Genomic DNA, 26,303 nt, shown 5'->3' on the forward strand with positions numbered 1-26,303 from the left:
CTCAGCCCAGAGCACAGACCTTGTAGGAGGAAGAAATGACCCAACATGTCCCCTCCCGCCTCCCACTGGCTGCAGCCAGCAAGAAGTCCTAGGACAGGGAGCCCAGGTGGTGTCTGCCAATGCCAAACATCTGGGATCTGGAGAGCCTAGAGAACAGAGGTAGGGGGTGAGCAAATGGGGAGTACCCTCCTTGCTCATGGGTGGCATAGTTGATGGGGTCAGAATTCTTTTTTTCCCCTTACGATGTTGAGAAATCTCTGAGATGAAAGCAAGAGGAAGGGGCGGGGGTGGGAAGAGGACATGGTAGGAGGACGGTGTGGGTGTCAGCCCACCATGGGGTCAGAGGGAGTGTGCAGGGGACAGGGAATCGACACCCAGACCAGGCCAGCCAAATCTCTAGACGCCCAGGAGGTGACCAGAAAAAGGACTTTGCACCAGAGTGAAGGTCAAGAAGGCAGAGATGAGGTTTGGCGGACAAACATGACTCCATAGCTCTCACCCACGTTCAAGAAAATCCCAAGAAGCAAGAGGCGACTGTGCCCCTCAGTCTGCTAGACACACCCTTCCCATCCTCTCCCCTATCACTCACTCATTTCCCTGGCTGTTCTGCACAGGCGTCAGCACCTTTGTCAAAAGCAAAAGGATGGGGACACCCAGTCAAAGCCACCTACATTTTGCCTTCAGCCCCCAGACTTCTCAGACACCCTAGCGTGTGGAATTCTACTGCAGAGCCCTTAGGGGATTCGCACAGGCTCCACCCAGAACCTGGTGATGGGGTTAATTCCCCTGGGCTGTCCTTGACCAGTGGGGTGCGGGAACCCACACACAAACGTGTCCCCCTATTGTTTCCTGGGTGGACAGTTCTTAGACACATTACAGGGCTCCTCAGAGGTTCCATGGGATCAACCATGGCAGTCACCCCTGCGTTGGTGAACTTGAGGGTACATCCCTCTGATTCCCTGTCCCACACCCCATCCTGCATTCTTACTTCCTGGAATCACATGTATTACATAACTTGGAAGAGAAAAATACAACGCTTTCCAGTTGAGCTCAGCCTTCCGGGAACCAATCACATGGGAACGGCCTGGCCTTGAGTACACAGACTCATAATCCAAGATTCCCCGTCAACAAATATGTCTTTATTCCCGAAATGCTGCCACTTGTGAGTCTGAGGGATTAAAATAAGAATGGACTCCATACTAGCTAAGACTCAATTGTTGCAAGTGAGAGAACCAGAAATCACACTGACTTTAAGCCAATAGCTTGGAGAAGAGAAAGGAAAAGGAATGTACTGGCACAGCGTAACCATCTCCTGCAAAGAACTCTGAGCTTACATCCTCCGCAGTTAGCAACAAAGAAGAGAGAGGACTCCTCGCTCCTGGCAACTGTATAAAAATACTAGGGAACAATTCTGATTGGCTCTGCTTGGACGGCACGCCCACCCTTTCAGCCAATCACGGGGGTCAAGGAATCGGCACTCTGATTGGCTAAATATGGGTTATATGCCCACGCCTGGGGGTGGGTCTCTCAGACTGGCAACTTCAACAGAAGCGCCTGGAAAGGATTGTGAGCAGGAACAGTTTCCTTAAAGGAAGGTGCAGCCGATGCTAGTGGTGTTCCAATCGTGTTGCTCAGGCCTCAGTATCTGCAGTCCTGGGTCGGAGGGCTTTGCCTTAGATGGACAGGGGATGTTCTGTCCTCCTGCCCAGCAGGCTGGAAGTGTGGGCTGATGCGCCCTGTGAGCAGCTGTCAGCCAATGCACGCCAGGAATGTGGTGTCAGTCCCCGGTCTGCCCCACCCCTTGGGCAGGAAAGCTCTCCGGGCTGTGTTCGCCACGATTTCGGAGAGTCCCGGTGTATAAAGCTCCAGCCACCCTCGAAAGTGGCTGACTTTGCTTGTGCCGCCGGGACCGCTTCCCTCCGCTGTCTTGCTTCCTCCTCCCAATCACTATTTCTGCACTTTCCAAGTCAGCTACTTGAACTTGAATCTCAGCCTCTTGGGAAACCCAGGCTAAGGGGGGAAAGATGCGTAGGGGCGAGGCTATCACTTTGCAAGAGAGACAAAACAACAGTTGTCACCTACAGCCCTGCTCCCTCATTGACTTGTCCTCTGCGGCGTCTTAGGTCAGGCGTCTAAGAGGCAGAGCTTGGGACCTGGACTCAGGTGAAGGGGAGGAGCCTCAGTACTCACATGGGGCAGGATCTGTGGGTGGGGTGGGGGGAAGGCAGCATCTTCTACTTGGGGATTGCAGCTTGGAGGAAAAGGGAGCCTCAAAGCTGCTAAAACTTGACACAGACAACAAATATATACAAAGTGCGACTCAAACAAAATTACACACACACACACACACACACACGTATATGTATATACGATACATGAGCTTTTCCTTCTCAACGTTTATGGTGCACTTGTAGAATTTAAAATAAAGCTGCCTCAATCACCCATTGCCAGACACCCAGCTCGGTGCTAACGGGTTTCTGTGTTCACGGACACCCCATTTCCTACCGTTCCCTTCAGGGGCCCATTGTTCCAGCCATGTGGAGTTCTTCCTGGACTCAACCGCTGCCTCATCCCTCAGCCTTTTGTACACCCGCTGTTTCCTCTGCGTGGGCTCCCCTTCCTTCTGCACCTGCCTACAGGTCCCCTGCTTATCCTTGCAAATAGCTTAGATGTCAGCCCCCAATCGGTAGGGGTCATGAGCAGGTAAGCTTTACACCAGTTTAGTACTTGAAAAAAAAAGAAATGAGTTCATGAAACATACCATGCCAACAGAGTAAAAAAGGAAAATCTCTGGACCCTGAGATGTGCATGTAACTGACAATAGCAGTGAGCCTGAATCGCGTACTTACTACAGCGCCCCAGGCACTGTGCTAAGCTCTCGGCATGCAATAATTCGTTAAATCCTCCCTGAGACCCAGACCCTTCTTGGCAGGCTCTGTTGGAAATCCCATTTTTCAGAGGAGAACAGCAAGGCACAGAGAGTCTTAGTAATTCACTCAAGGTCACACAGCTGGTAAATGGTAGACACGAGACTTGAACTCCAAGGTTTACACTTGGTATCATTACTACACGCTGTGCTGAATAAATGATTGAATGGATCAGCAAGACCAAACCGACGTAAGATCCAGAGAGAGGACAGCCCTGCTGCATCACACAGGGCCATCTGGGTCAGTCTGTGCAGTGGAGGACAGAGCGATGGGGACAGGATGCCCAGGGGGTCGGGCTGGAGGCTGCAGTCCATGATGTGCTTCCCCCCCCGCCCCACCCCCACCCAATGAGGCAGACTCCCAGGGACTGAGCGTTCCTCCCTCCCCTGGGTCCCCACAATATGGGGCCACGTCCGCCCTCCCCTTATCTCATCCATACTGCAACTGCATGCTCACGTGTCTGTCTCTCCCACTTCGGATCCAGGCTGGGCTTCACTCAGACGTTTTTGGCCAGGACTGATCTGCTCTGACTAGAAATAATCCACTTTTCTCGAAGAAAAAAAGAGGAAGAGGATTCGAGACCCCAGCAGCCCTGTGTGAACAAGGCCAGACCCCACTCCAGGAGGCAGCAAAGCAAGAAGCCCGTTGCTGGCAGGAGGTCAGAGCAAGACCAGCTGCTCAGCTGACAAGGTAATGACCAGCCACTTGCTCTTTCTCCCAAGTAGGGTCAGGCCTGGGCCTGGGCCTGGAGTCCGAGCTTCCACGGGACCTAAGGGGTCCCTGCATCCAGGACTGTGGGAAGCCAGACAGCTTGTAGAAGAGTGAAGAGGTGATTTTGAACAGGACGATGTGAGTTCTGAGAGACTGTGTCTGAGAGTGCTACCAGATGCTCTGTTCCAGTGGAAAGTGTGCTGTGATAGATTAGCGATGTCTGCCATCGGTATAGGATGAGAAGTGGAAGCCTGTATGCTCTGTGTTCATCGTCCCAGTTAGCAGGGCTGTGGGAGAAGGGAGCTGGGCAGATTACTGGCAATAATAGCAGCTACCCATCTATTAAGCACTTAGAATGTGCCAGAAATGATGTAAAGTGCTTTTCATTTGATCTGCAAACCAACTCTGAGATAAGTGCTGTTTTTGCCCCTTCTTTAGAAGATCAGTTCCATGGGGCACCTGGGAGGCTGGGTCTGTTGCGCATCCAGCTCTGGGTTTCTGCTCGGGTCATGATCTTGGGGTCATGAGATTGAGTCCCACATCTGTACCAGGCTCTGCTGCTGGGCGAGGAGACTGCTTGAGATTTCTTTCTCCTTCTGCCCCTCCCCCACTCTCTCTTTTTCTCTCTCTTTCTCTCTCTCAAAAAAAAAAAAAAAAAAAAAAAAAAGGTCAGGGGTGCCTGGGTGGCTCAGTTGGGGAAGTATCTGCCTTAGGCTCAGGTCATGATCTTGGGGGTCTGGGACCAAGTCCTGTGTCGGGCTCCCCGCTCCGTGAGGAGCCTGCTTCTTCCTCTACCTGCCGCTCCCCTAAAATTGCTCTCTCTTTTTCTTTCTCTCTGACAAAAAACAAAATAAATAAAATCTTAAAAAAAAAAATAAAGGTCAGTTCCATGAGGGCGGTGATTTTATTTATCTGGGTTGTTTAGTGCTGTATCCCCAGCCATTGGCAGAGTACCCAGCAGGCACTCAATTAAGCATTTGCTGTTGAGTGGATTAACTCGTTTTACAGCTGAGGAGACAGAGGCCCAGAGTAGCCAGTAACTCGCCCAAAGTCACACAGCTAGCAAGTGCTGGTAAGCTAGTAAGTCGTGCAGGTAGGACGGCATCTCTTTTGGAACTTTCTGAGATAATGGAAATATCCTGTAACCTCCCCCGTCCATTACAACAGCCACTAGCGCGAGGCTCTGTGGCACACTTGAAATGTGGCTCCTAAGAAACTGAATTTTTAATTTTATGTGATCTTAGCTAATTGTAATTGAAACGGCCATGTGGGGCTGTCTGTGGCCGTCTGGGCACAACGCAGTTCTAGAGCCGGAAGGCTGGCTTGCCTCCCCAGATGGATCCCCGGTGCGGGACTCAGAGCGTGGCCCAGGAACTCCGCAGATGCGCGTGAATGCACTGGGACGTTTCCAGTGATGGTTCCACCAGGGAGGGCAGGGGTGTAACCGACGAGCGGACATCCCAGCAGCTGCGTTTGTGCTCCTCCGGCTGCAACAATTCTGGGAAGGCTTTTGTCTGTGTTGTCTAATTTTGCACAGGGGAAGTGTAAAGATTCCGAAGGAGGATACAGTGCCATCAGGGCTACCTGCTGGCCTTGGACCCAAACCAGGTTAGCAAACCTGAAATCCCGAGCATTTCATGTTAACCGATGGCAGAAGGGGAAGCACGTGGGGCATCTGGTGTGCCACGGAGGAGTTGGACTGCGCTAGCTGAGTTAGGGACCTCTGTGGTAAGTGGCAAAAGCCGAGACATAGTCGGCTCCGAGTGAAACTGTGACTGCAGGAAGCTTCCTGGACATCTTATCTGTGGCACCTGCTTCCCCTGCCGCTTTGTCCCTACCTCTGTCCGGGGGATGGTATGTTTCCTTCCCTCTAGTCACAGCAGGATCTGGAGAAAGTGCTCAAAGCTGATGAACACTACTAAGGTGTCTTTGACGAATAGGATGTGTCCACTTCCCGACAATTTCTATTTTGACAGGAAGCAGGGGCTTGGGCCAAGAGCAGCTCCCCAGAGGGGGGTCAGCCTCCCTTAGCAAAGGCTCAGATGCAGGCAGAAATAGACGGTGGGCCCCGCGGGAAGTGCTGGTCATACACGACGTCATTTAACTCCGTCTCAGAGTGTGGGAAGCACGTGCGACCCCATTTGGAGATGGGGAAACTGAGGCACGCTGAAGCTAAGTAGCTGGTCCAGTTCGCAGCTGGGGAGCAGGGGTCTGGCCAGGGCTCAGACCCAGGGAGAGCCGGCAGAGAAAAACGCTGGGGATGAGAGGGAAGGAGGAAGTGCCCCTTGGAGGGGGGCATTTTTTTCTTTAATCTGAGATGAGGATTTGAGGACCCAGAGGCTGGGGCCGGGCTCTTGCTGGGCTCTACCCATTTGCTGGCCTCATCCTCCAGAAGCATCTGTTGCTTCTTGTCCTCAGGTCTGAACAGTTACAGACTTCCGAGAGCAAGCGGGCCAAGAATTCTGCTTGACTTCGGGATCCTGGTTGGCCCCGGGGCCTGCTCCTTGATGCCGGGCTGCGATTTTTCTAGATTACTCAGCCTTTGGGAGGGAAGCTGGGCCAAGGACAAACCCTTGGTGAGAACAGACTGTTGAGAGAACAGACCCACCTCCTCTGCCCTCCCTCCTCCTCCAGGAGGCTGGGGAGCCTGCAAACTCCCTGCAGGGGTGCGGGGCTGGCTGAGCTGAGCCTTCTCTCCATCCGCCCCTGCCAAACCCAGCTGCTCTTGGGGAGCCTAGCTGGCAGCTCACTGATGCCTTTCCCTGCCTCCCCTTCTTACGGGTGGTGACCTCCTGGCAACCAGAAGGTCAGCGCCAACTCAGGAGCCCGAAAAGAAAGCAGCTGGCAGCCCTTTCAGCAAAACTTCTAACACTCTGGTTAACTCTGGGCACGGACCCACAATGGCACGGGGGCTTTGTCCTGCTTCCTGCACTTGCCATCTGCATGGTACTGGATGTGCTATGCAGTCCTTCAGGGCCTCTGCTTCCTCATCTGTAAAGTGGGGAGAACAGGAGCACGGACCCTGAAGGCTACCCCGAGGACGATGCAGGCCACTGAGGGAGTGGGGCACAGGGTCTGTGCGTTACCCGCCATTCACCTGGGCCTCGCTTGCCTGTGCCCCTCCCCTGCCCTTTTTTCGACCTTCTGTGAATCCAGATGACCTGTTCTTTACCAGGGACCCTCTGCTGTGATGTGGTTTTGAAGTATGGAGAAGAGTGACATGAGTGACATGAGTCTTGCCTGTCCCTCTTTGGTGACAGTCTCACCTGCTCCATCTGGCCAGCCGTGTCACAGCTCCACACTCAGGCCCCATGCTTGGGGTTTAACGCTCTGAGATGGTTGTCTTGAAATTCTTAATAATTCTGTTTTGGGGGTTTGGATTGTGTAAGTGAGGCTGAGTGGGACAATGGAGCATGTGCTGGTGGGCTTGGTTCAGAGGTTTCCGTCCCTGTCACGCAGTGGGGACCTGGGCACAGGTGCAGGAAGACTTAGAGCCAAGTCTCTGGGCCCTGCCCACCAAATTACATGGCCCCAGGTGCTGTGGGGGTCGGTATGTGCCCCACAAGTACACCGCCCCCCCGCAAGGCACACGGCACAATACAGTTAATAAAAATCACCAGGACAGATCAAGAGAGATGGCAAAGAAAGGGAGTAGCTTTTTCCTGCTTTCTGATAAAGGGCCCTGCATTTTCATTTTGCCCCGGACTCTGCAAACAAGGTAACTGGCCGCGGTTCCACCTAATGCACGAATCTCAGACATGTCAGGGGGTGGCCACTAGGACAGCTTTGTTGATTAGATTAGAGTCTTATTAGTACGTACTTCTCTGGCCCAGCAACTCGGTGTTATCATTAGAGACGTGCACATGGGCGTGTGTGTAAGAATGTTCACCCGTGTTGTTTCTAACAGTGAAAGCGGCCAGATGCCCACGGTGAGGGAGGGTCCCGCACACGATGAAGGTGGAGGGCTCGATGCCACTGTCGGAAGCATATCGCAGGAGAGAACTTACTGGCATGAGAAAAACTCATGATATTTGCAAAAGAGGAAAAAAGGCAGTTAGCAAAGGGCCTGTGCCATATGACTTCATTTGCATAGCTGCGTGGGGAATATATGCCTGGGGAACATACTGGGCTGATTTACACCTAAGTACTGACAGCTGTTCTCCTTGGGTGGGCGCTTTTTTTCCCTTTCGTGGGTGTCTGTGTTTCCAACTTCCGTGCAAGGAGTGCACCTCACCTTTACCGTGGCCCAGAGGCATGATGGTGCAGAGGGCAAGGTTAGTTTCAACCTGCAGAATGTGGGGCCCGACTATCTGGGTTCAAACCCCGCTCTGCTCCCTACAAGTTCTGTGACCTTGGGCAAGGGATTTCACATCTCTGAGCGTCATCTTCCCCATCCATAAACAGGGAAAGTAACAGTACCTGTTATAAGGGCAGGGAGCTTAGAGCCATGCACAGCACATAGTAAGTTGTATGTAGTGGGATTATTTTCATAAAGAAATTACGTAAGAGAAAAATCTGAAAATGCCACAATATTAACAATGATTATTTTGGATGGTGCAGAAGTGAGTGGTTTATTTTTCCTTTTGGACGTTTCTGTCTTTCCCAAGGTAAGCATGCACTTCTTTCATAACGTGAAGGAAAATATTAAAGAAAAAAGAGGTGAAAAGGTGGTGTGCTAAGTGCTGGGGAAAACAGGACGAAGTCAGGTTAGCCACCTCTGCATGCTTTTCAGGCCAAGATCAGGAATGGATTCTGGAGCTTGTCTCTGGCCCTTATTTCAGACGTCCCATCATATTGTGTACCTTCTCATTCATAAAGGATCCAACAGCTGGTGGACAGACGCTAATGCCAAATGATAGGGTCTCAGATAACATACTGCAGTTAAAGCTCTCAGATAGATGAATATCCATACACATGTGAAGAAACATACAGATATTGTAACTCCATGGAGAAACATACAGATATTGTAACTACTTGTGTCATATCTATGCTTCTATTTACTTTGTATATAATATGTATATATAGCGAGAGGGACTCTTTCACTATGCTATTACAAAGAGTACTTGCCACCCACAGCCCCCAAATATATCCCCAAGAGACTGACCATGATATGATAATTGCTCATTTACTTGCTTGCCTCCCTCCCTAAAATTCCTGAATATGTCTTCTTTCTATCCCTGGCATGTACCACAGTGCCTGGCACATAATAGAAGTTTCCTAAAAGTCTGCTGAATGAATGGATGGATGAATGAATGAATGCGTTCAAGTAATAGCAGAGACTCATGGGTCAAGATACACAGAATGAGATGTGGGATTAGCTGTTTTGCGGTGGAGATAGGTCAAGGGAGGGTCAAAGATGAGCGAGTAAGACTTTATAGTAAAGATGAGGCCCGAGTAAAGTACTGGAGGGTGACCGTGTGCTTGTCCCCACAGAAAAGGGAAAAGAATTGAAAGAAGAGTGGGACTAGCATTCAGAGGACCCTCTAGGTGGTTCCGGGGTTCCTTTTACCCTAATGCCCTTTGAATTAAAAAGATACTTTCTGTACTTTCCTTTCTCCACAAATTAAGGATATTTAATACAAATCTCAATTATCAAAAGTGAAATTTTTTAAGTCCCATAAATGTAATGCTTTTCAGAAAAAAGCAGGGCGTGACTGGGTGGTGGGCTCAACAGGGGAGGGAAGGGCTAGCTGGCTCTGCTCTCAGCGGACCCCCTTCACAGGCAGGCGAGGAAACAGGCTCCGATGTGACCTCACTCCCAACAAGGTGAGAGAGCTTCCCCAGGCGAGCTTACCCCACCTGAGTGCAGGCCTTATTTTGTACCACAGGTGACAGAGAGCCACCACCACCCCACCCCCCACACCCCAGGGCAGGCAGCGTCTGGGAATAGGTGCTCCCTGAGAGTCCCTGAGTCCAGGTCCAGGCTGCTCAGGGACCACACGGTTCATCGCTGGGAATTAGGCTATGGAAGGGGCCTGAGTTGAGTGTTGTGTGTAGCACAGAAAGGACAAAGACAAGCCTTGAGTATTTGCCTGGACATGCTAAATCCCCATTCCTGGTTTTCTTTTCTGTCCTGGCCCAGCTTTGCAGCCCTGAATCCTTTCCAGAGAAGGCAGGGAGTAGAAAAACAAGGAGAGAGAGGGCATTTTGTTTGTTTTGTAACAGCTTTATTGAGATAGAATTCACATACCGTAAGTTTGCCCTTTTAAATTGTACAGTTTAAGGGGGTTTGGTATATTCAAGTTCTACAACCACCAACAGCATGGAATTTTAGGACATCTGCATCACCCAAGAAGAAATCCCTTATACTTTAACCGTCACCCTCACACCCCCCAACTCCTCAGACCCACGCAACCACCTGCCTACTTTGTTTCCATGGACTTGCCTGTTCCGGACACTTCATATAACTCAAATCCTACAATCTGGGTCCCTTTTGTGTCTGACTTCTTTCACTGAGCCTAGTGCTTTCCAGATTCCTCCAAGCTGTACAGATGATGTCTGGGTGATGCTTAAATTCACTGGTCCCGCAGACATGTACTGGTTACTGAGCACCTACTGTGTGCCAGTCCTGGGGGCCCGGCCAGGAATAAGAGCGACAGTGAATTCTTTCCTGGAAGGTTTCTAGTGGGAAAGAAAGAAAATACACCAAGGGACTCAGTAAGTGGCTTGTGATATTCCACGGTGCAGAGAGCTGCGTGCAGTGCAAAGCTGGGAGTGATCAGAGCAGGAGTTGGGGGGTGGGGAGGGAAGGTGTCCTCACCTCGAGGGGCCAGCGGGGGCCTCCGCTTGGGGTGAGCGCAGCGTACTGATGAGCTCAGCCTGGGAGCAAGTGCGGGAGCCAGGAGGCTGTCGCGATGACCCCTAGGGCTGCGCCGCGGACCCTGGCGGACCCCAGCGGGCGTTCCCAGGTGCGAGCGGGAGCGAGGGCGGAGACCCGGGCCTGCGGCCGACCGCGGGCGCCCCCACCACCGACCCCGCGCGCTGACCCCTCCCGCCCGCACCGCCTGAGCCCCCACGCACCGCCCCTCGCCCGGGCCCCGCGCGCCCCCTCCCTTTCGGCCCCGCGCGCCGCCCCCTCCCCCTGCGCGCCGCCGCCCCCCCGCTTCCTGGGCGCAGGCCCCGCCTCGCCGCCGCCTGAGCCCACCTCCTCGCGGCCGCCGCCATTGGCCGCGCGCGCCGCCTCCGCCCTCGGCCTCGCACTTCCTGGCGGAGCCATGGCTGCGCAGCCGGCCGGCCCCAGGACTCCCGCGACCCGGCCCCGCCGCCGCGCCCGCCCGGTCCCGCCGCCGCCAGGGGTCCCCGCGCCGCTCCCGTAGCGCGCCCTCCAGGTGGGCCTCCGCGCGCGTCGGGGGGTCGGGGGTCGGGGGCCCGGGCGGGGGGCGCCCACCCTGGCGAGCGGGGAGCCCCGGCCGCGCCGCCCCCTCTCCCTCCCGGCGTCCCCGGGTGCTGGGGGGACGCGGCGGGAGGGGGAACCGCAGGTGAGACAGGTGCGGCCTGCGCGGCCCGGCCCGCGCGGCCCAGGTGAGTGTCCCCGCGTGCCGCCGCGGGCGCCGGCCGGGCCGCGATCCGACTCCGCCTCCCTCCGCCGTCTCGCCGCCGGCTCGAGCCTGCCCGGCGGCCGTTGTGCCGACAGTTCGGCCGGGGGGTGCGGGCGCGGGTGCGGGCGAGCGGCCGCGGCGCCGCGAGACCCGGGGCTGGTGAGTCGCTGCGGCGTCCGAGTCCGTTTCCCGATCGCTGGGGTCGGCAGGTTCAGGCTAGAAGCCGGGAAGCGGCGCGCAGAGCAGGCTCCCCGGGGACCCTCCGTCCGGATGTCGCCTCTGTTCCCGTGTTTACTCAGAGACCTTTTAACGCGGAACCGGGCATCGCCCCTGCCTCTGTGGATGGCCTTGACCCCTTCGTCTGCCTCCGCCGGGAAGCACGGGAGGCGGCTGACACCCAGCGCTCCTGCGCGCGTTGGCCCCAAACCGCTTGCCCCGAGACAAAAGGGAGCCTCCAGCAGGGGAAACTCTCTCAAGAAATCTTGGCCTAGAAACGAAAGCTTTCATCGCAGAGAGGGAACCTGAGCCCTGGCTGGCTGCAGGGGTGGTGGGGAGAGAGGGACCTGCTGCTTTCTGGGGTGTGACCTTGGGCGGGCCTCTCTAGCACCTGAGCCTGGACGTCCGCGGTGATCGCGCACCTGTCTCAGAGAGTGAATGTAGTACGGCCCGCAGGCACTGCGTGAATATTGGCTTCCTGCCCTTCCCTCCTGGACCCCCCTGGCAGCCCCCAGGCCGTTAGGTCAGAAGGGACCGCGTGCTACAGCTGGCCTTTGTCACAAAGTTGCAAATTTGTCAAGAAAAACCTAGTTGTCCTTTCCTTTCCCCACGGAGCTGGACAGGATGCACTGTGCCCCAGGTTACTCCCTTGGAAATGCTGGAGCCCCCACCCCCACCTCGGTGTGACCCCCATTATCTTGACACAGTGCTTGCTTCTAGTGACATTGTTTTATTAGCCAGGGCTGTTTGTTCAGTAGGTAACAAATGGACTCTTCGTAACTCAGAGAACGGGGGAAATATTCCTCCTTAAACCCAGTCTGTAACATGTAGCTGGCATAGTCCTTCCTCTGTGCTCCTACCCCCCCCCCCCCCCCCCGCCCCGTGGTCCCCCAAAGCCTGGCTCTGTGCTATTATTAGTGAATTAGTTGGCATTTCGAAGCGGGAAGAAACTTCCATGTTGCCTGATACTCCAGCGCATCCCATAGAGATGATTATGAGGTCTAGAGAAGTAGATGTAACCATTCAGTTTTATACTGGACCTTCTAGGCAGGACGTACTGCCTGTAGGCATGCTTTTTTTTTTTTAAAGATTTTATTTATATGGCAGAGAAATCATAGGCAGGCAGAGAGAGGGGGGGAAGGAAGCAGGCTCCCCGCCGAGCAGAGGGCCCGATGCCAATCCGAGGACCCTGGGACCATGACCTGAGCTAAAGGCAGAGACTTTAACACGCTGAGCCACCCACGAACCCCACTTTTTTTTTTTTTTTTTAATGGACAGGCAGGGTAGCTTGGGGGTTGAGAGCAAGGATGCCTCCCTGGGTTGTAGTCCCACCGCGCAGCTCCTTCCTGTGTGACGCTGGGCAAGTGACCATATCACTATCAGCTTTCTCCATAAACAGAATAATAGTTCTGGCCTCCTGAGGGTTTTGGGGGCATTAAATCAGTGAAGACCTAGGAGTGCACTTGTAGGAAAACCCCTGTGTCTAGAATGTGACTGTATTTCTTTTGTGGTTGTCATCACTGCGTCACAGCCTGGCCTTTGCTGTGATATTTTAAAAGTAAGAGACTCCCGAGCCCTGGGCCACAGTGAGCAGAGCTTGTGGGTAAAGGGCGCACGTCTGCCCACTGTGAAGCTGGACGGGCTTAGGTTGGATTCCCTGCCGTTTACCAGCTTTGTGACCTGGAGCCCAGTGTCCTCACCTGTGAACGGGATTTGACCTTAGCCTGGTGGAGTAGTTGGGCTCAAATGAGATCACACACATACATCCCTTAGCCATGTTCCTGGGTCCCAGTGCAGGCTTTGAAATGGTAACTATTGTCATTATAATTTAGATCCAGCCCAAGGCTTCCAAGAAGAAGGCCTCCTCCGGATCGCGCAGATATTTGTGGGACAAGGCCTAAAAGACGCGACATCAGGTTTTAGTTTATAAATGAACAAGGTTAGATGCTCCATCTGATTCTCATTCTAACCTGATTTTTTCCAACTCTGTGTCCGAGAGCTCTTGACAGTATACGATCTTCTCTCCCTCTTTGCTCCTGTGGCCGCACCCTGGCTGTCGCTGAGCTCCCAGCAGAGCTGTGATTCATGAATGGCCTCGGGTTTGGTCTCCGATGCTCAGAGATCCTGTTCTCATTCCAGGGCTGCGGTCTCTTCTATGATGGAGGGAAGCCGGCAGACGCGAGTGTCACGGCCCTACAAGATCAGCGAGTCCTCCAAGGTCTGTGAGTGGGGGCTCGCCGCGTGCGCAGGTCACCTTAGCAGTATGGCTTTTTTCTGATGAGTTCGTGCCTGACAGACTGATTTTCTGTTCCTTCTTGGGGATGGTGGTAATCTCCTTAATGATGAATCAGGGGAGGTAGCAGGGACACGGAATGGAAAACGTGCCCTAAACTCAGAGGAGTAGGAGATGGAGGGGGGGACATTAGAACTACACCTTGACCCATTAGTTCTTTGCCTCAACCTGAAGACGTGGGTGGGACAAAAGAAAAGCCGCGGGATGTTTGTCCCCACATGGGGCTCAGGAAACTCCCAAGGACACATCCATTGACAAGCCAGTCACCCACCTCATAGTGGGGGCAACATGTTGCCTGCCTGGCTGTTAAGGGCCCAGAATTTTCCCCCAGTCGTGACTTGCTGGGACCCTACGAGCAAGTGAGGGTGTGTTCCCCAGGGCCAGGCTACCAAACTGTGCTGTACTGGCCACATCAGGATCACCCCAGGAGATGGTGAGGGGAAAAGTATGGAATTAGAAATGCATATGCCCCACTCCATCCCTAACTGGCTAAATTAAAATCTGAGAGTAGGACCTGGGAATCTATACCATCAGTAGACTCTTCACATGGCTGGGAGCAGCCCCTGTCCCCCAAAGTACTAGACATAAGGATTGGGGGATCGATTTGCAAGGCAATCCCTGTTTACATCTGTCCCTCTCTAAATATTAACAACACCCTCTTTTCTTTTAAAATGGCTCTCTTGGAGATTAATAAATGCTATGGTTACCTTAGATCATGCATTTTCCTTTTTTTTTTTTAAGAGATTTTATTTATTTATTTGACAGTGAGAGAGTGCGTACAAGCAGGGGAGAGGGAGAAACAGGCTCCCCACTGAGCAGGGAGTCCGATGTGGGGCTCGATTCCAGAACCCTGGAATCATGACCTGAGCCAAAGGCAGTCGCTTAACCAGCTGAGCCCCCCCAGGTGCCCCCAGATCACGCATTTTCAATGCAGCCGCTATTGCTCCCAAGGGGCCAAAATTGGTCCTTGGAGGTGCAGAAAGGATCCTACTCTTTTGTGTGTGTGTGATTAGAGCACAGCTATGCATACGGTTCATGCGCAGATATGCAGAATATATGTGGTCTTTAAATTGCACAGGAACTGTTAGGAAAAATAATCTTACAAGACTGGAAAAAAGATTAAGGAACAGCACTTTACAAAGAGAGTTGTGAGCAGTCTTTAGACTTGAGGGGAAAAAAGGGGCAGAGATTGTGCAGCTGTGCATGATAGGAAACCGGAGTGTAATTTTCAGGAGAAGTTGGTTCTCCAGAGAAGTGGGCTCCTGTTTCCGTGCGAGTTCCCGGGAAGGCTCTTGCCAAGCCCGGCTTTATCCGCTGTGAAAACCCAGAGCCTTCTCGAGACTGTTTCAAAGAGGCTTTGTTTCGGACCCTGGCCACCGAGACAGGGTAGCTTTCTCAGTGTGATAGCGCTAGAAGTCTTTGTCCCTTAAAGCCACATCCTGAGTTTGTTTCTGTCTGAACCTATCCCTTGGTTAGATGGTATTTAAGCTTCTAACTTTTTGTATTAGAGAAAGAGCCCAGATGGTAAGTGTATCTTCAGTTTTCCAGACGTTAACGCATCAGTGTAGCCAGCACCTGTCCTGGTCTCCAGCTTCCAGGACTGGAGTTTTGTCTGCCCTGGAACTTAATGTAAATGGGACCCAGGGGGGTGGGTACGCCCGTGTACCTGGCTCCTTTCACTGGTTAGTCCGCTTCCGAGGCTTGCTGTGGTGTACAGGGAGGTGGTTCCTTCCCAGGGCACTAACGTCTTCCCTTCTGTGACGGCCACTGTTCATTTTTCTGCTCTGAAATGTCTTCATCCATTTTAATGGTGATTTTTTTTTTTTTTAATATGAAATACCCCTTCCTAGCATTCTGTCTGGGTTTGCTACTGAGTGGCTGTGTTCCTTCACCCGCCTCTGATGAAGGCACTAAAATGGGAAATAAATGAATGAACAGGATTAAATACCATCAACGAATGTAGGGGTTGGGCCTTCCAAATTACAGAAAACGCTGCGAGACTGTTACTAATGTCCCTTTAAAATTGGGAAGTCACGTTTGTCTGGTTTTTTTCCCCCCAAAGTTTTCATCTCTGCAGCTGCATGAAAATGACCAGAAACGGGGGTTGTAGTTGAGACCCAGGTGAAGTGTGCCTACTTAGCATGGAGACCCAGTTTTAGAGAGAGGGGCTGCCCTGCTCCCTGCTCCCGGGAGCAGATGGTCCCCTCGGCAGCTGTCATCTGGGGTTGTCCCCACCCCCCCCCGCCCCTCGGGGGACTATTTCTCTTTTCACACTGCAGATGGGGGTCCTGTGTACACCCATTTAAGTGTGGTGGTTCTGTGTCCCCACCAGCTTAGAGACTGGGCAGCCCGCCCACTCGATGCTCCTCGCGTCTCGGGATTTGAAGCCTTTGCCGTCACGAGTTAGCCTGCGCTGCCATGGTGCTTTTATCCTTCCTCGGGTGCGCACCCAAGAGGGGCCCCCAAGCCGGGATCCCAGGCCCTTTCTGCTTCATTAGAAGCCCAAACCAAGGGCGCCTGGGTGGCTCAGTGGGTTAAGACTGTACCTTCGGCTCAGATTATGATCCCAGGGTCCTGGGATCAAACCCCACATTGGGCTCTGCTCAGCGGGGAGCCTGCTTCCTGTCCTCTCTGTCTGCCTGCCTCTCTGCCTACTTGTGATCTCTGTCTGTCAAATAAATAAAATCTTAAAAAAAAAAGAAGAAGCCTAAACCAGCCCAGCCTGTTGCACTCTCTCTGCCAGTGACCAGAATAGACCGAGAGACCGTGTGTGGGACCTCAGAGAAACTGTCCTGTAATGTAACAGCCATAGAGCCTGGCTCTCGGCGCTTGGAAGGGAAAGAAGCTTTGGACAATATGGGTCTGGTGTCCTCAGCGGAGTGTGAGAACGTGGCCCGCGCCTGTGGTCTAGGTGGGGTGGTTGGTGTGGGAAGTGGCCGGACCGGAGGGAAGGAAAGTACTGCTGTCACAGATGCGTGGGAGGCAGGAGGCAGAGAAGAGATGAGACCCACGCCATAGGGCATGGCTTGATAGGGGACCTGCAGGAACTCGGGGAGCCCTCAGCCCATCTTCCCTCGCCTGCACCCACTTCCCCTTGCAGGCTTAAAGCCCAGCCAGCCCTTGCCTCAGGCACCCTCAAACAGGCCGGTGACCTCGCGGATGTGTTTGGATGGCCTCGGTCTCCCTGTGCAGAATTTTGTGGTCGTTCCAGGGTCAACAAAGCAAGCAGCAGCAGGTCCTGAGTGCCCGGAGCCTCACTGGTCTTCCGCGGGTGGAGGAGCTGCTGTCTCGGTCTGACGCGCCTTTGCCTCCTCCAAAGCACATGGCAGGACCACAGCACTCAGTCCATGTCTCCCAGCCGGAATTGCTAGAATTCATCCATTTAATTGTTCATATTAATTATTTTGTTAATTCTGCCCTTGTGTGATGGTGAAAAGTTTGGGCTCTCGAATCAGACCTAGTTTTAAATCCCAGCTGTGCCACTCAGTCACTGTGGGGCTTTGGGCAAGTTTCCTCATCTCTCTGAGCCTCAGTTTTCCTCATCTGGGAAATGGGCATTGTAACAGCCCTTCCCTAAAGGGTCATCATGACCCTTGAATGAGCGAGGGCACAGCGTGGGACACATCTAAGCCCTGCCCTGGGAGAAGACCATGCTCCTGCATATTCACGATTTCTCTCTTTCAGTCTCGGTGACGACTAGTGAAGCCATGTTTCTGAAAGGAGGAGCCCCAGAGCTCCTTATTCTGGAAGCATTGCAGAGTCTCTGGGCCCAGACACATCCCTGGATCATCAGTAGAAGTGGAGGCGGGCGGTAGGGGGGGTTGTCCCTGAAGCATGGCTGGGTGCTGAGCACTTTTTAATAGAGAGAGAGCAGTCTTCGTCTGGGTGTGAGGCTTTGGTGGGCACTCCAGCTGTCCTGGAAGCGGCTCCGTGCCACAGTGTTTCCTGAGCTCCCCTTCCTGACTGCGAAGTGCCCTCTTCTCACTCGTGACACTGGGAAGTGGGGACTGAGAAGCTACTGTGGTTTCCCGAGACCACAAGCTAGTGAGTAGCAGAGCTGGGATTCAAACCCAGATTCTGTCTGAGTGTAGACTAGGCTGCCCGGAGCCACTTCACCTTTCTGATAGGACAGCAGGTTTTTCTCTTCTTCCTTTTTTAAATTAACATGTATCCTCGGTTGCAGAGGCACAGGTCTATGATTTATCAGTCTTACGTAGTACCCGGTGCTGTTCCGTGACGTGTCCTCCTTAAAGGACAGCAGGTTTGACACCTGTTTGTTCAGGACCCACAGTAAGAAAGAAAGGGGGCAGGGACAGGAGAAAGAAACGTTCCAGGAATTCTACTTAGAAAGAAGAGAGGAAGGACGAGAGACAGAGAAGGTGAGATTTTCAGAATTGCGCATCTAATGAGAGGAAGTAGAGAGGAGGGCATGCTGGTCAGTTCTTAGGAACTGCACCGGGTATACCACATGTTCCTACAAAAGAGTTTATTATTTATTTATTTATCTGACAGAGCACAGGTAGGCAGAGAGGCAGGCGGGGGCGGCGGGGGGTGGGAAGCAGGCTCCCTGCTGAGCAGAGAGCCCGATGCGGGGCTCGATCCCAGGACTCTGGGATCATGACCTGAGCCGAAGGCAGAGGCTGTAACCCACTGCGCCACCCAGGGGCCCTGATATACCACATTTTTTAAAAAAAGATTTTATTTTTAAGTATTCTCTACACCCAACCTGGGACTTGAACCCCCAACCCTGAGATCAAGAGTCTCCTGCTCCTCGGACTGAGCGAGCTAGCCGCCCCGTTAGGACTGTGTTTGAAAAGAAAGGAGGAAAGCTGCAGCACGCACACAACGCACACACGCACACACGCACACACACCCTCCTTCCCTGCAGGCTCTCTGACCTGCCGTTCTGTTCTCTTTCCCTGTGCTGTACGTAAGTGCTGGTCGTGGAGCACCACACGGACCCCGGGACCCCGTGGCCGGGAGCAGGGGCGCGGCGGGGGAGGGGTTGGCATGCTCCCCCCACCCCCACCCCGCGGTGAGCAGACCCCCTGAGCTGTGCCCTCCTCCGCAGGTGTACCGCTGGGCCGAGCACCCGAGTACGGTGCTGCAGCGGCTCAACGAGCAGCGTCTCCGCGGGCTCTTCTGCGACATCGTCCTGGTGGCGGACGAGCAGCGCGTGCCGGCCCACCGCAACCTACTAGCCGTGTGCAGCGACTACTTCAACTCCATGTTCACCATCGGCATGCGTGAGGCCTTCCAGAAGGAGGTGGAGCTCGTTGGCGCCTCGTACATCGGGCTCAAGGCCGTGGTGGACTTCCTGTATGGTGGGGAGCTAGCGCTGGACGGCGGCAACATCGACTACATCCTGGAGACGGCGCACCTGCTGCAGATCTGGACGGTGGTGGACTTCTGCTGCGAGTACCTGGAGCAGGAGGTCAGCGAGGAGAACTACCTGTACCTGCAGGAGCTGGCCTCCATCTACAGCCTCAGGCGGCTGGACGCCTTCGTCGACGGCTTCATCCTGCGCCGCTTCGGCACGCTGTCCTTCACGCCCGACTTCCTGCAGAACGTGTCCGTGCAGAAGCTGTGCGCCTACCTGGGCAGCAGCGAGGTGCAGCGCGAGTGCGAGCACGACCTGCTGCGGGCCGCCCTGCAGTGGCTCACGCAGCGGCCCGAGCGCGAGGCCCACGCCTTCCAGGTGCTGGAGAACATCCACTTCCCGCTCATCCCCAAGAACGACCTGCTGCACCGCGTCAAGCCGGCCGTATGCTCGCTGCTGCCGCGGGAGGCCAACTGCGAGGGCTTCATCGAGGAGGCGGTGCGCTACCACAATAGCCTGGCGGCCCAGCCCGTGCTGCAGACCAAGCGCACGGCGCTGCGCACCAACCAGGAGCGGCTGCTGTTCGTGGGCGGCGAGGTGTCCGAGCGCTGCCTGGAGCTCAGCGACGACACCTGCTACCTGGACGCCGCCAGCGAGCAGTGGGTCAAGGAGACACCCCTGCCGGCCCGGCGGAGCCACCACTGTGTCGCCGTGCTGGGGGGGTTCATCTTCATCGCCGGCGGCAGCTTCTCCCGGGACAATGGAGGGGATGCGGCATCCAATCTTCTTTATAGGTATGACCCCCGCTGTAAACAGTGGATCAAGGTGAGATTAAAGCCGGATTACTTCTTTACTCTTGACGACTTTCGGTCACTTAACCTAGCCTTGACTGCCCCCCCCGCCCCTTCCCCTCCCCTTACCACCGCCCCAGGCCTGGGCCACCATCCTGTTTGGGCCTGACGATCAAGGGACAAGCACCCGTGCTTCCCGTGCTTCCCCGTGCCCGCACCCCACACGGGGCTCCCGCGCGCCGCTCGGCCGCTGTCTGCAGGCTCGGTCACCATCTGGAGCGGAGCTTGCTTGATAGAATGTTCTGGGGCTGCAGAAGTGCTCCCAGCCCACACCCGCCGATAACCTAGTGCCCAGCCACATGTGGCGATTGAGTGCTCAGAATGTGGCCAGTGGGACTGAAACACCGAGTTCTCTGTTTATTTCCTTTTAACTGATTTATGTCCAAGTGGAAACGGCCACACAAAGCTAGCGGCCACCGTGCCGGGCAGTGCCGGTCTAGAGGTTTGACCCAGAGTTCAGACCTCGTTCCCTTGTCTGAGAGTCTCCCTGGAGCTCCCCTCCTCGGGAAGGGTTTGGAGCTCCTTGAGGGTGGTCACCAAGGCTCACACCTGCCAGAAGGTGTGGCACGTTCTGGGGTGTGTGGCTGTTGGCCACAGAATTGAGTTCACCCCCCGGCTTGCTAAGTCAGAGCTGTGGATTTCAGACTGGTCCTTGCCCTGCGGATTTCTGCTTCTGCCTCTGGAGACGGGGTGGGAGGGCATGTCCTTCTAAGGTTCGAGGCTGGCTGGCTCTCAGGGCGGTTGGCAAGCGCCTGGCACAGGGGAGGTGGGCCCTTCTCTCCCAAACACTGCCACAGGCCACCACCCTAGAAAGTCAGTCTGTCTTTCTACCCACACTTCAGTGTTTTTATTTAACTTGGTGGGTTTTTTTGTTTTTATTTTTTGGGCACAAAACTCAGAATGGATTCCGATGACCTTTCTGTTTTATTCTCAAAAAATAAAAATCTGAAACCCACCCCCCCCCAAACTAGAAAGTGGCTCCCAGCTCTGGAGCCGTGCTTAGCAGCTTTGTAGCGGGGACAACCTGAAGTCCTCCGGGACTGAGTTCATTTCTGTGTTGTGCCTACGTTATTTAAAAAAAAAAAAAAAATCGAGTCTTCTGCTTTATAGTTTCCCATTGATTGCTGTTAACACGCTGGCACTCAGCATTAATTTGAAAAGTATCTGATGTGGGGAAGAGTAAAAGGAAAGATGAAACTGGGTGTTCGTGGAACTCAAGTCCACGAGGTCAGCCATGTGGCCAGACGAGTTAGGGGAACCGTGTTCTCCATCCCCTCCTTGGGGACTTGCAGTGCCTGGGGGTTCCTGGGAGCTATGAGAAGTCCCTCTCAAGAGCCTCCCCATGCTTCAAGTTCATCCATCTTCCTTCTCCGAAACACACTTGGCCACCGCTTGACCCTCCTGGGCTGTGTGTTCCATAGAACTTCTGGGAATGCTCACTGTTGATGTCGTCCGGGTCTGGGCAAGGGAAGGTACAGGTGTCCCCCTCCGCAGGTGGCTTCCATGAACCAGCGCCGCGTGGATTTCTACCTGGCCTCCATCGAAGACATGCTGGTGGCTGTCGGTGGCCGGAACGAGAATGGAGCTCTTTCTTCAGTGGAGACGTACAGCCCCAAGACCGACTCCTGGTCCTACGTGGCCGGCTTGCCCAGGTGATAGGGGGCTCTGTGGTGGTCTCCTCCAATAGGGATGACTTGGTCCACCTCGTTTTCTAGATATTTTGATCTTTGATTCCAGAAAAAAATCTCCGGGCTTGTAAATAACCGTGAGCAGAACGTGGGGACAGAGGGCATGTCGGTGACCGGTCAGGGCTCTGGTCTCTGACCATCCGGGTGTGGGGGTCAGCTCTGCCGATCAGGTGGCTCTCCCTCAGTGTCCGAGTCTGTTCGCTTCCGGAGTTTCAGGGAGAGGGTATCAAGTTCAGACATCGAGGGCTTTCTGAGGAATGTCCCCGGGTGTGGGCTTGGGTTCTGAGAGGTGACAGATGTGTGACACGAGTCAGTGTCCTCCCCTGGGTCTCTCCTGCTTCATCTGTACAGCGGGTGTGTTCACACCTGCCCCACAGGGCTGTCAGGGCAAGAAGCCCCTACACATGGCACCAGCATCGGGGAGTGCCCTGGGGCTTGGGGTCCTTCTCCGTTGCCCCGCGGAGGTGTGCACGGAGCAGCGCTGGTCCTCATCACGGATCCAGCAGAGCGTGCTTGCCGCTGGTATTAGCTACTCCTTGTACCTGAACCTGCAGCTCGCTCTGCGAACAGACTTGCTGTGCGTCCCGGGCAGCCACCTTGCACGGGTCCCCGGGAGCTAGCAGGGCACGCGAGCGCCCACGTACTTTGTCATGCAAACCAAGGTGGCAGCGAGCGGGGAAGGTTAGACGTGTGAACACCGACCGTGTTGGAGGCAGACCAAAACCTGTGGCCTCCCTGGGTTTAGGTACTGTTTTTTGTCACCCGATTTCACAGGTGGAGAAGTGAGCCTTCACGGTAGTGGTTAAGAGCGTCTGCTGCCGTCTGGGCCGGCCGGTGTCACTTGTACCTAAACGCCACAACCACTTGGGTTTTTTCTTTCTAAACGGGCCTGAGCCGTACGAGGTTGGAGGAAATGTGGCCCGCAATGCCGTGTTCGTTGGTGTGTGTGTGTGTAACGGCACCTCGGTGAACCCGCAGCCCTACCGAGAGCTGCCTGGGGCTGCCCTCCCAGCCGCTCCCCTCCCGCAGCCCTGAGCCGCCACGCAGCCGTGCTCCTCCGTCCCCTCCCCTGCTCCTGTCCCCTGTGTTTGCACTTGGGTTTTGTTCTTTACTTTTTGGTTATTACCTGAACTGCATTTTTTCAAGAAAACTGAACATTGAGCAGAAGGTACAGACTGTTCCCATCGACCTTCCCCTTGGAGCGTACTGCCCCCGTTGGTGGCATCCTGAAGTGGCGAGCTACATTTGCCACAGCCCCGAGGGGCCACATTACCTGGGGGGCTGCCCCGAGTGAGGGCTCCCGGTCCGGTCTGTGCTGTATGTTCTGTGGCTCGGGACAGAAGTGTGGGGACACGTGTCACACAGAATCTCTTGTGCTCCGCGGTCCGTCCCGCCCTTACCGCGAGCCCCTCGGGTGTTTGGCGGTCCCTCCCGTCTCTCCGGAATGTCACAGTTGAATTGTACTTTGGTTCCTGTTTGAGCAGGGGCCTGTGTGTGCCTCAACAGCACAGCCTCGTGGTTTTCCGGAAGGAGCAGCCCGGGGAAGCGGAGCGTGAGGCAGAGCCCCACGGCCTGGGGAGCCTGTTTCCCCACCCGGCTGGGCCCCGCCTTGCCTAGTGACAGCTGCCATCTGTGAGGCGGGCACAGGCTGCCTGCCCCCCGCGTGGTCCCCTCAAGTCCTCACCGCCCCCCCTCTTCCCCAGAGAGCGGGTCGTCCCACTTTTGCAGAACAGAAGAGCGCAGGCCCGGCGCCGGGAGGCCCAGCCCGGGCCCAGCGCTGAGCCCCCTCTGTCTCCGCCCGCCCCCTGCCCCGTCCCTCCACAGGTTCACCTACGGCCACGCGGGCACCATCTACAAGGACTTCGTGTACATCTCCGGGGGCCACGACTACCAGATCGGCCCGTACCGCAAGAACCTGCTGTGTTACGACCACCGCACGGACGTGTGGGAGGAGCGGCGGCCCATGACCACGGCGCGTGGCTGGCACAGCATGTGCAGCCTCGGGGACACCATCTACTCCATCGGCGGCAGCGACGACAGCGTGGAGTCCATGGAGCGCTTCGACGTGCTGGGCGTCGAGGCCTACAGCCCGCAGTGCAACCAGTGGACCCGCGTGGCGCCCCTGCTGCAGGCCAACAGCGAGTCGGGGGTGGCGGTGTGGCAGGGCCGCATCTACATCCTGGGCGGCTACAGCTGGGAGAGCACCGCCTTCTCCAAGACCGTGCAGGTGTACGACCGCGAGAAGGACAAATGGGGCAAGGGCCCCGACCTGCCCAAGGCCATCGCCGGCGTGTCGGCCTGCGTGTGTGCCCTCAAGCCGCGGCTGGAGGACAAGAAGAAGAAGGGGAAGGGGAAGAGGTACCAGGACCGGGGCCAGTGACCCCCCCCCCCCACCAGCCCCGCCGCAGCGTCCAGGCCAGCAGGACTTCGTAGCGTCCTGGAACCATGATGTACTTCTTAGCAGTTTTTCTTTCTTTCTTTCTTTCTTTTTTATTTTTATGATTCTTGGTATTTCTATGGTATCACAGTAACCGATTAAATATTCTATATAATTTTACATATAATCTTGCTTGACTGCTTAACCCTGGGCCCAGGCGTGAACTAGCCCCTCACACCTGCGCAGGCCTTCTTCCCTCACCTCCCCGAGGGGGCCTCCTCCCCATCCCCCTCAAGGGTACCTGGGGCAGGGGTGACGTGAAATCTTGGCCCATGGCACTGGGGGCCGTGGTGGGGCCAGTTCAGAACCCCCAGTCCACGCCTCCCTCAGCTTGGCTGAACTGTTAGACGGATTCCTGGGCCCTGCCTCAGGATTATCCATCCTAAAACTACCAGCAGTAGGGGTACAGGGGGTGCTCCGAAGCTATAACCAGGTCGCGGGCAATGTCAAGTGCGTTCTTGTTAATGAGTGGGGACTCGGAGACCCCGACAGGGCAGGACCTGGGACTTCTCACCGGAGAGATGTTCCTGCCAGGATTTCCTGAGCTGGTGGCTCTTGTTTCTGAGTTGTCCTGTCCCCCTGATGGGTAATCTTCCTGAATTCTAAAAGGGTCTAGGTAATCAAGAAACTGGGAAAAAAAAAAAAAAAGTCATGAAACTCTTACATTTTTCTATAATTTGTGCACTTTTTTCCCCCCAGAACCCACTTCTTAAGTTACGTTACTGAGCCCCCCAAATCTGTTCATTTCTCAGGAAAGAAAAAGTGTCCATCCTAGAATTTGCTGTTGTTTTCTCTGGCTTGGCTCCAAGAAGCCCTCGACAGCCCCTCCGTGAGTGAGCCGAGCACACGTTTCCCCCTGGAGGAGGATGTCAGGTACCCGCCCCACCCCCAAAACTCAGCCGTCCACTGCGAGGTCGTTTTGTGCTGCTGGGCAAATTCTGTAACAAGTCTTAGCTGTTCCCTCATTCATTGCGTGGTGGGTCACAATCACTGCCGCCCAGGGCTCGGCTCCTTCAGTCCATATAAGCTGTTAATGTGCGTTGAGCACCTCCTGGGACATGTGACCGCCCCGCGCTAACTCCCGCAGGTCTCACTACCAGGGTGTGCCCTCGGAGGAGAGCTGGGGACGGGGACTCCCACCCCAGCTCCTGTGGGCACGAGGATGGGGGAGGAGAAGTGCACTTGCTGAGGGAGGCGTTCCCGATCCAGCCTTGGCAAGGATCTCACTGCAGAGATGAGAGTATCTCGAGACTTATTAACCTTGGTACTAGACTCTGAATCTCCGTTAACGTAGTTACTTAAAAAAAAATGATCTCTTTACTGTACTTGCTTTCCTTCCCCTTGAAGGATTACTGTGATTTTGAGGGGCTTCGGCACTGAAATCTTCAGTACCTAAACCCGTCCCCTCTGTCGTTAGTGGGGTGAGCGGTCTGCTGACTTAGCTAGCTCTGTGCACGTGGAAGTCCCTAGAGGCTTACAAACTGTTGAGAGGTTCTGCAAGGCATGCAAACAATCAAACCAAAAACAAACTGTACACTCTTCTTGGAGCTCCACAATACTTCAGTGAATTAAAGGCTCTGAGAAGTCCCACGTTAACTGTTAACCTGCCATCAATCCAGCATTGCCAAACTTCACTGAGCCCGAAAGCCTTTTTTGTCTCCTGCCTTGTCCAGCCCTCCACAAACGTGTTTTGCAGAAATTCTGCCAACTTTGGATAGCTTACCCCTTCCTATTCCAGGAAAAGTGTTGCTAGTAGAGGACCCTACAGAAGGCATGGAACCAGTGGTCTATTCTCAGTCATGAACAAAGAGGTGGTGGTTTAACCAGAGTCCGGGGTCAGGTGGGGAAGAGCAGGTAGATTCCATGTGTGCTTTGGGGGAGCAGGATGGCTTTGACCTTGGGAAGAGGAGAGCCGCCCATTTTTAGCTCAAGCCAGCTCTTTTATTTCTGACTACCATGACGTGTCCGCAGACCAGGGTGCAGTGCTGGTCACTATTCAGATTCTCTTGTGCCTTGTGGACTCCGGACAATGTCTCGCATCTCCTTCGTGCTGTCACTCTTGCCACCCTAAAGGCAGTTTGTCATTTGCATGGTTTAGACCCCAATATTGTTAAGGTTGAGAGGCTTCTTCCCGTGGACTGGCTTCTCACAATCGGTGGTGGTTTCCCTGTGCTAAGGAATGTTGTCGAGCCCGTCGGTGTCCTTGGAAAGGAGCGTCACGACCAGGAGGCAGCAGCTGCACAGACACTGGCCTGCTCGGTGGTGGGAGCCATGACAGGTCGCTGGTGTCCCGTGTTGTTAAGGTGGCAGCCACCCTGCGGT

General features: G+C 54.7%; 1 protein-coding gene across 4 annotated transcripts; it reads left to right on the forward strand.

Annotated features, from left to right (window-relative positions):
• Positions 1–10,883: 10,883 nt before the first annotated feature.
• Positions 10,884–24,613, forward strand: KLHL36 (kelch like family member 36). Of its 4 annotated transcripts, none has more exons than XM_032324201.1 (5): positions 10,884–10,966; positions 13,532–13,610; positions 18,757–19,830; positions 21,351–21,508; positions 23,369–24,613. In XM_032324201.1, the coding sequence occupies exons 2-5, from the start codon at positions 13,548–13,550 to the stop codon at positions 23,922–23,924; spliced, it is 1,851 nt and encodes a 616-aa protein (XP_032180092.1). In that variant the 5' UTR covers positions 10,884–10,966; positions 13,532–13,547; the 3' UTR covers positions 23,925–24,613. The 4 variants fall into 4 exon arrangements, with proteins under 4 accessions (XP_032180092.1, XP_032180095.1, XP_032180094.1 ...); XM_032324204.1 differs by lacking the exon at positions 10,884–10,966 and adding an exon at positions 11,083–11,159; XM_032324203.1 differs by lacking the exon at positions 10,884–10,966 and adding an exon at positions 11,250–11,335.
• The last annotated feature ends 1,690 nt before the right edge of the window (positions 24,614–26,303 follow it).

The sequence above is a fragment of the Mustela erminea genome, chromosome 19 (assembly GCF_009829155.1).
Source record: "Mustela erminea isolate mMusErm1 chromosome 19, mMusErm1.Pri, whole genome shotgun sequence".
NCBI classification, from domain to species: domain Eukaryota; kingdom Metazoa; phylum Chordata; class Mammalia; order Carnivora; family Mustelidae; genus Mustela; species Mustela erminea.

Coding starts and splice junctions, on each gene's coding strand:
- KLHL36 (XM_032324200.1), top strand. Junction 13,611..18,756: donor AGATCAGCGAGTCCTCCAAG/GTCTGTGAGTGG, acceptor CCTCCTCCGCAG/GTGTACCGCTGGGCCGAGCA. Junction 19,831..21,350: donor GCTGTAAACAGTGGATCAAG/GTGAGATTAAAG, acceptor CCCCCTCCGCAG/GTGGCTTCCATGAACCAGCG.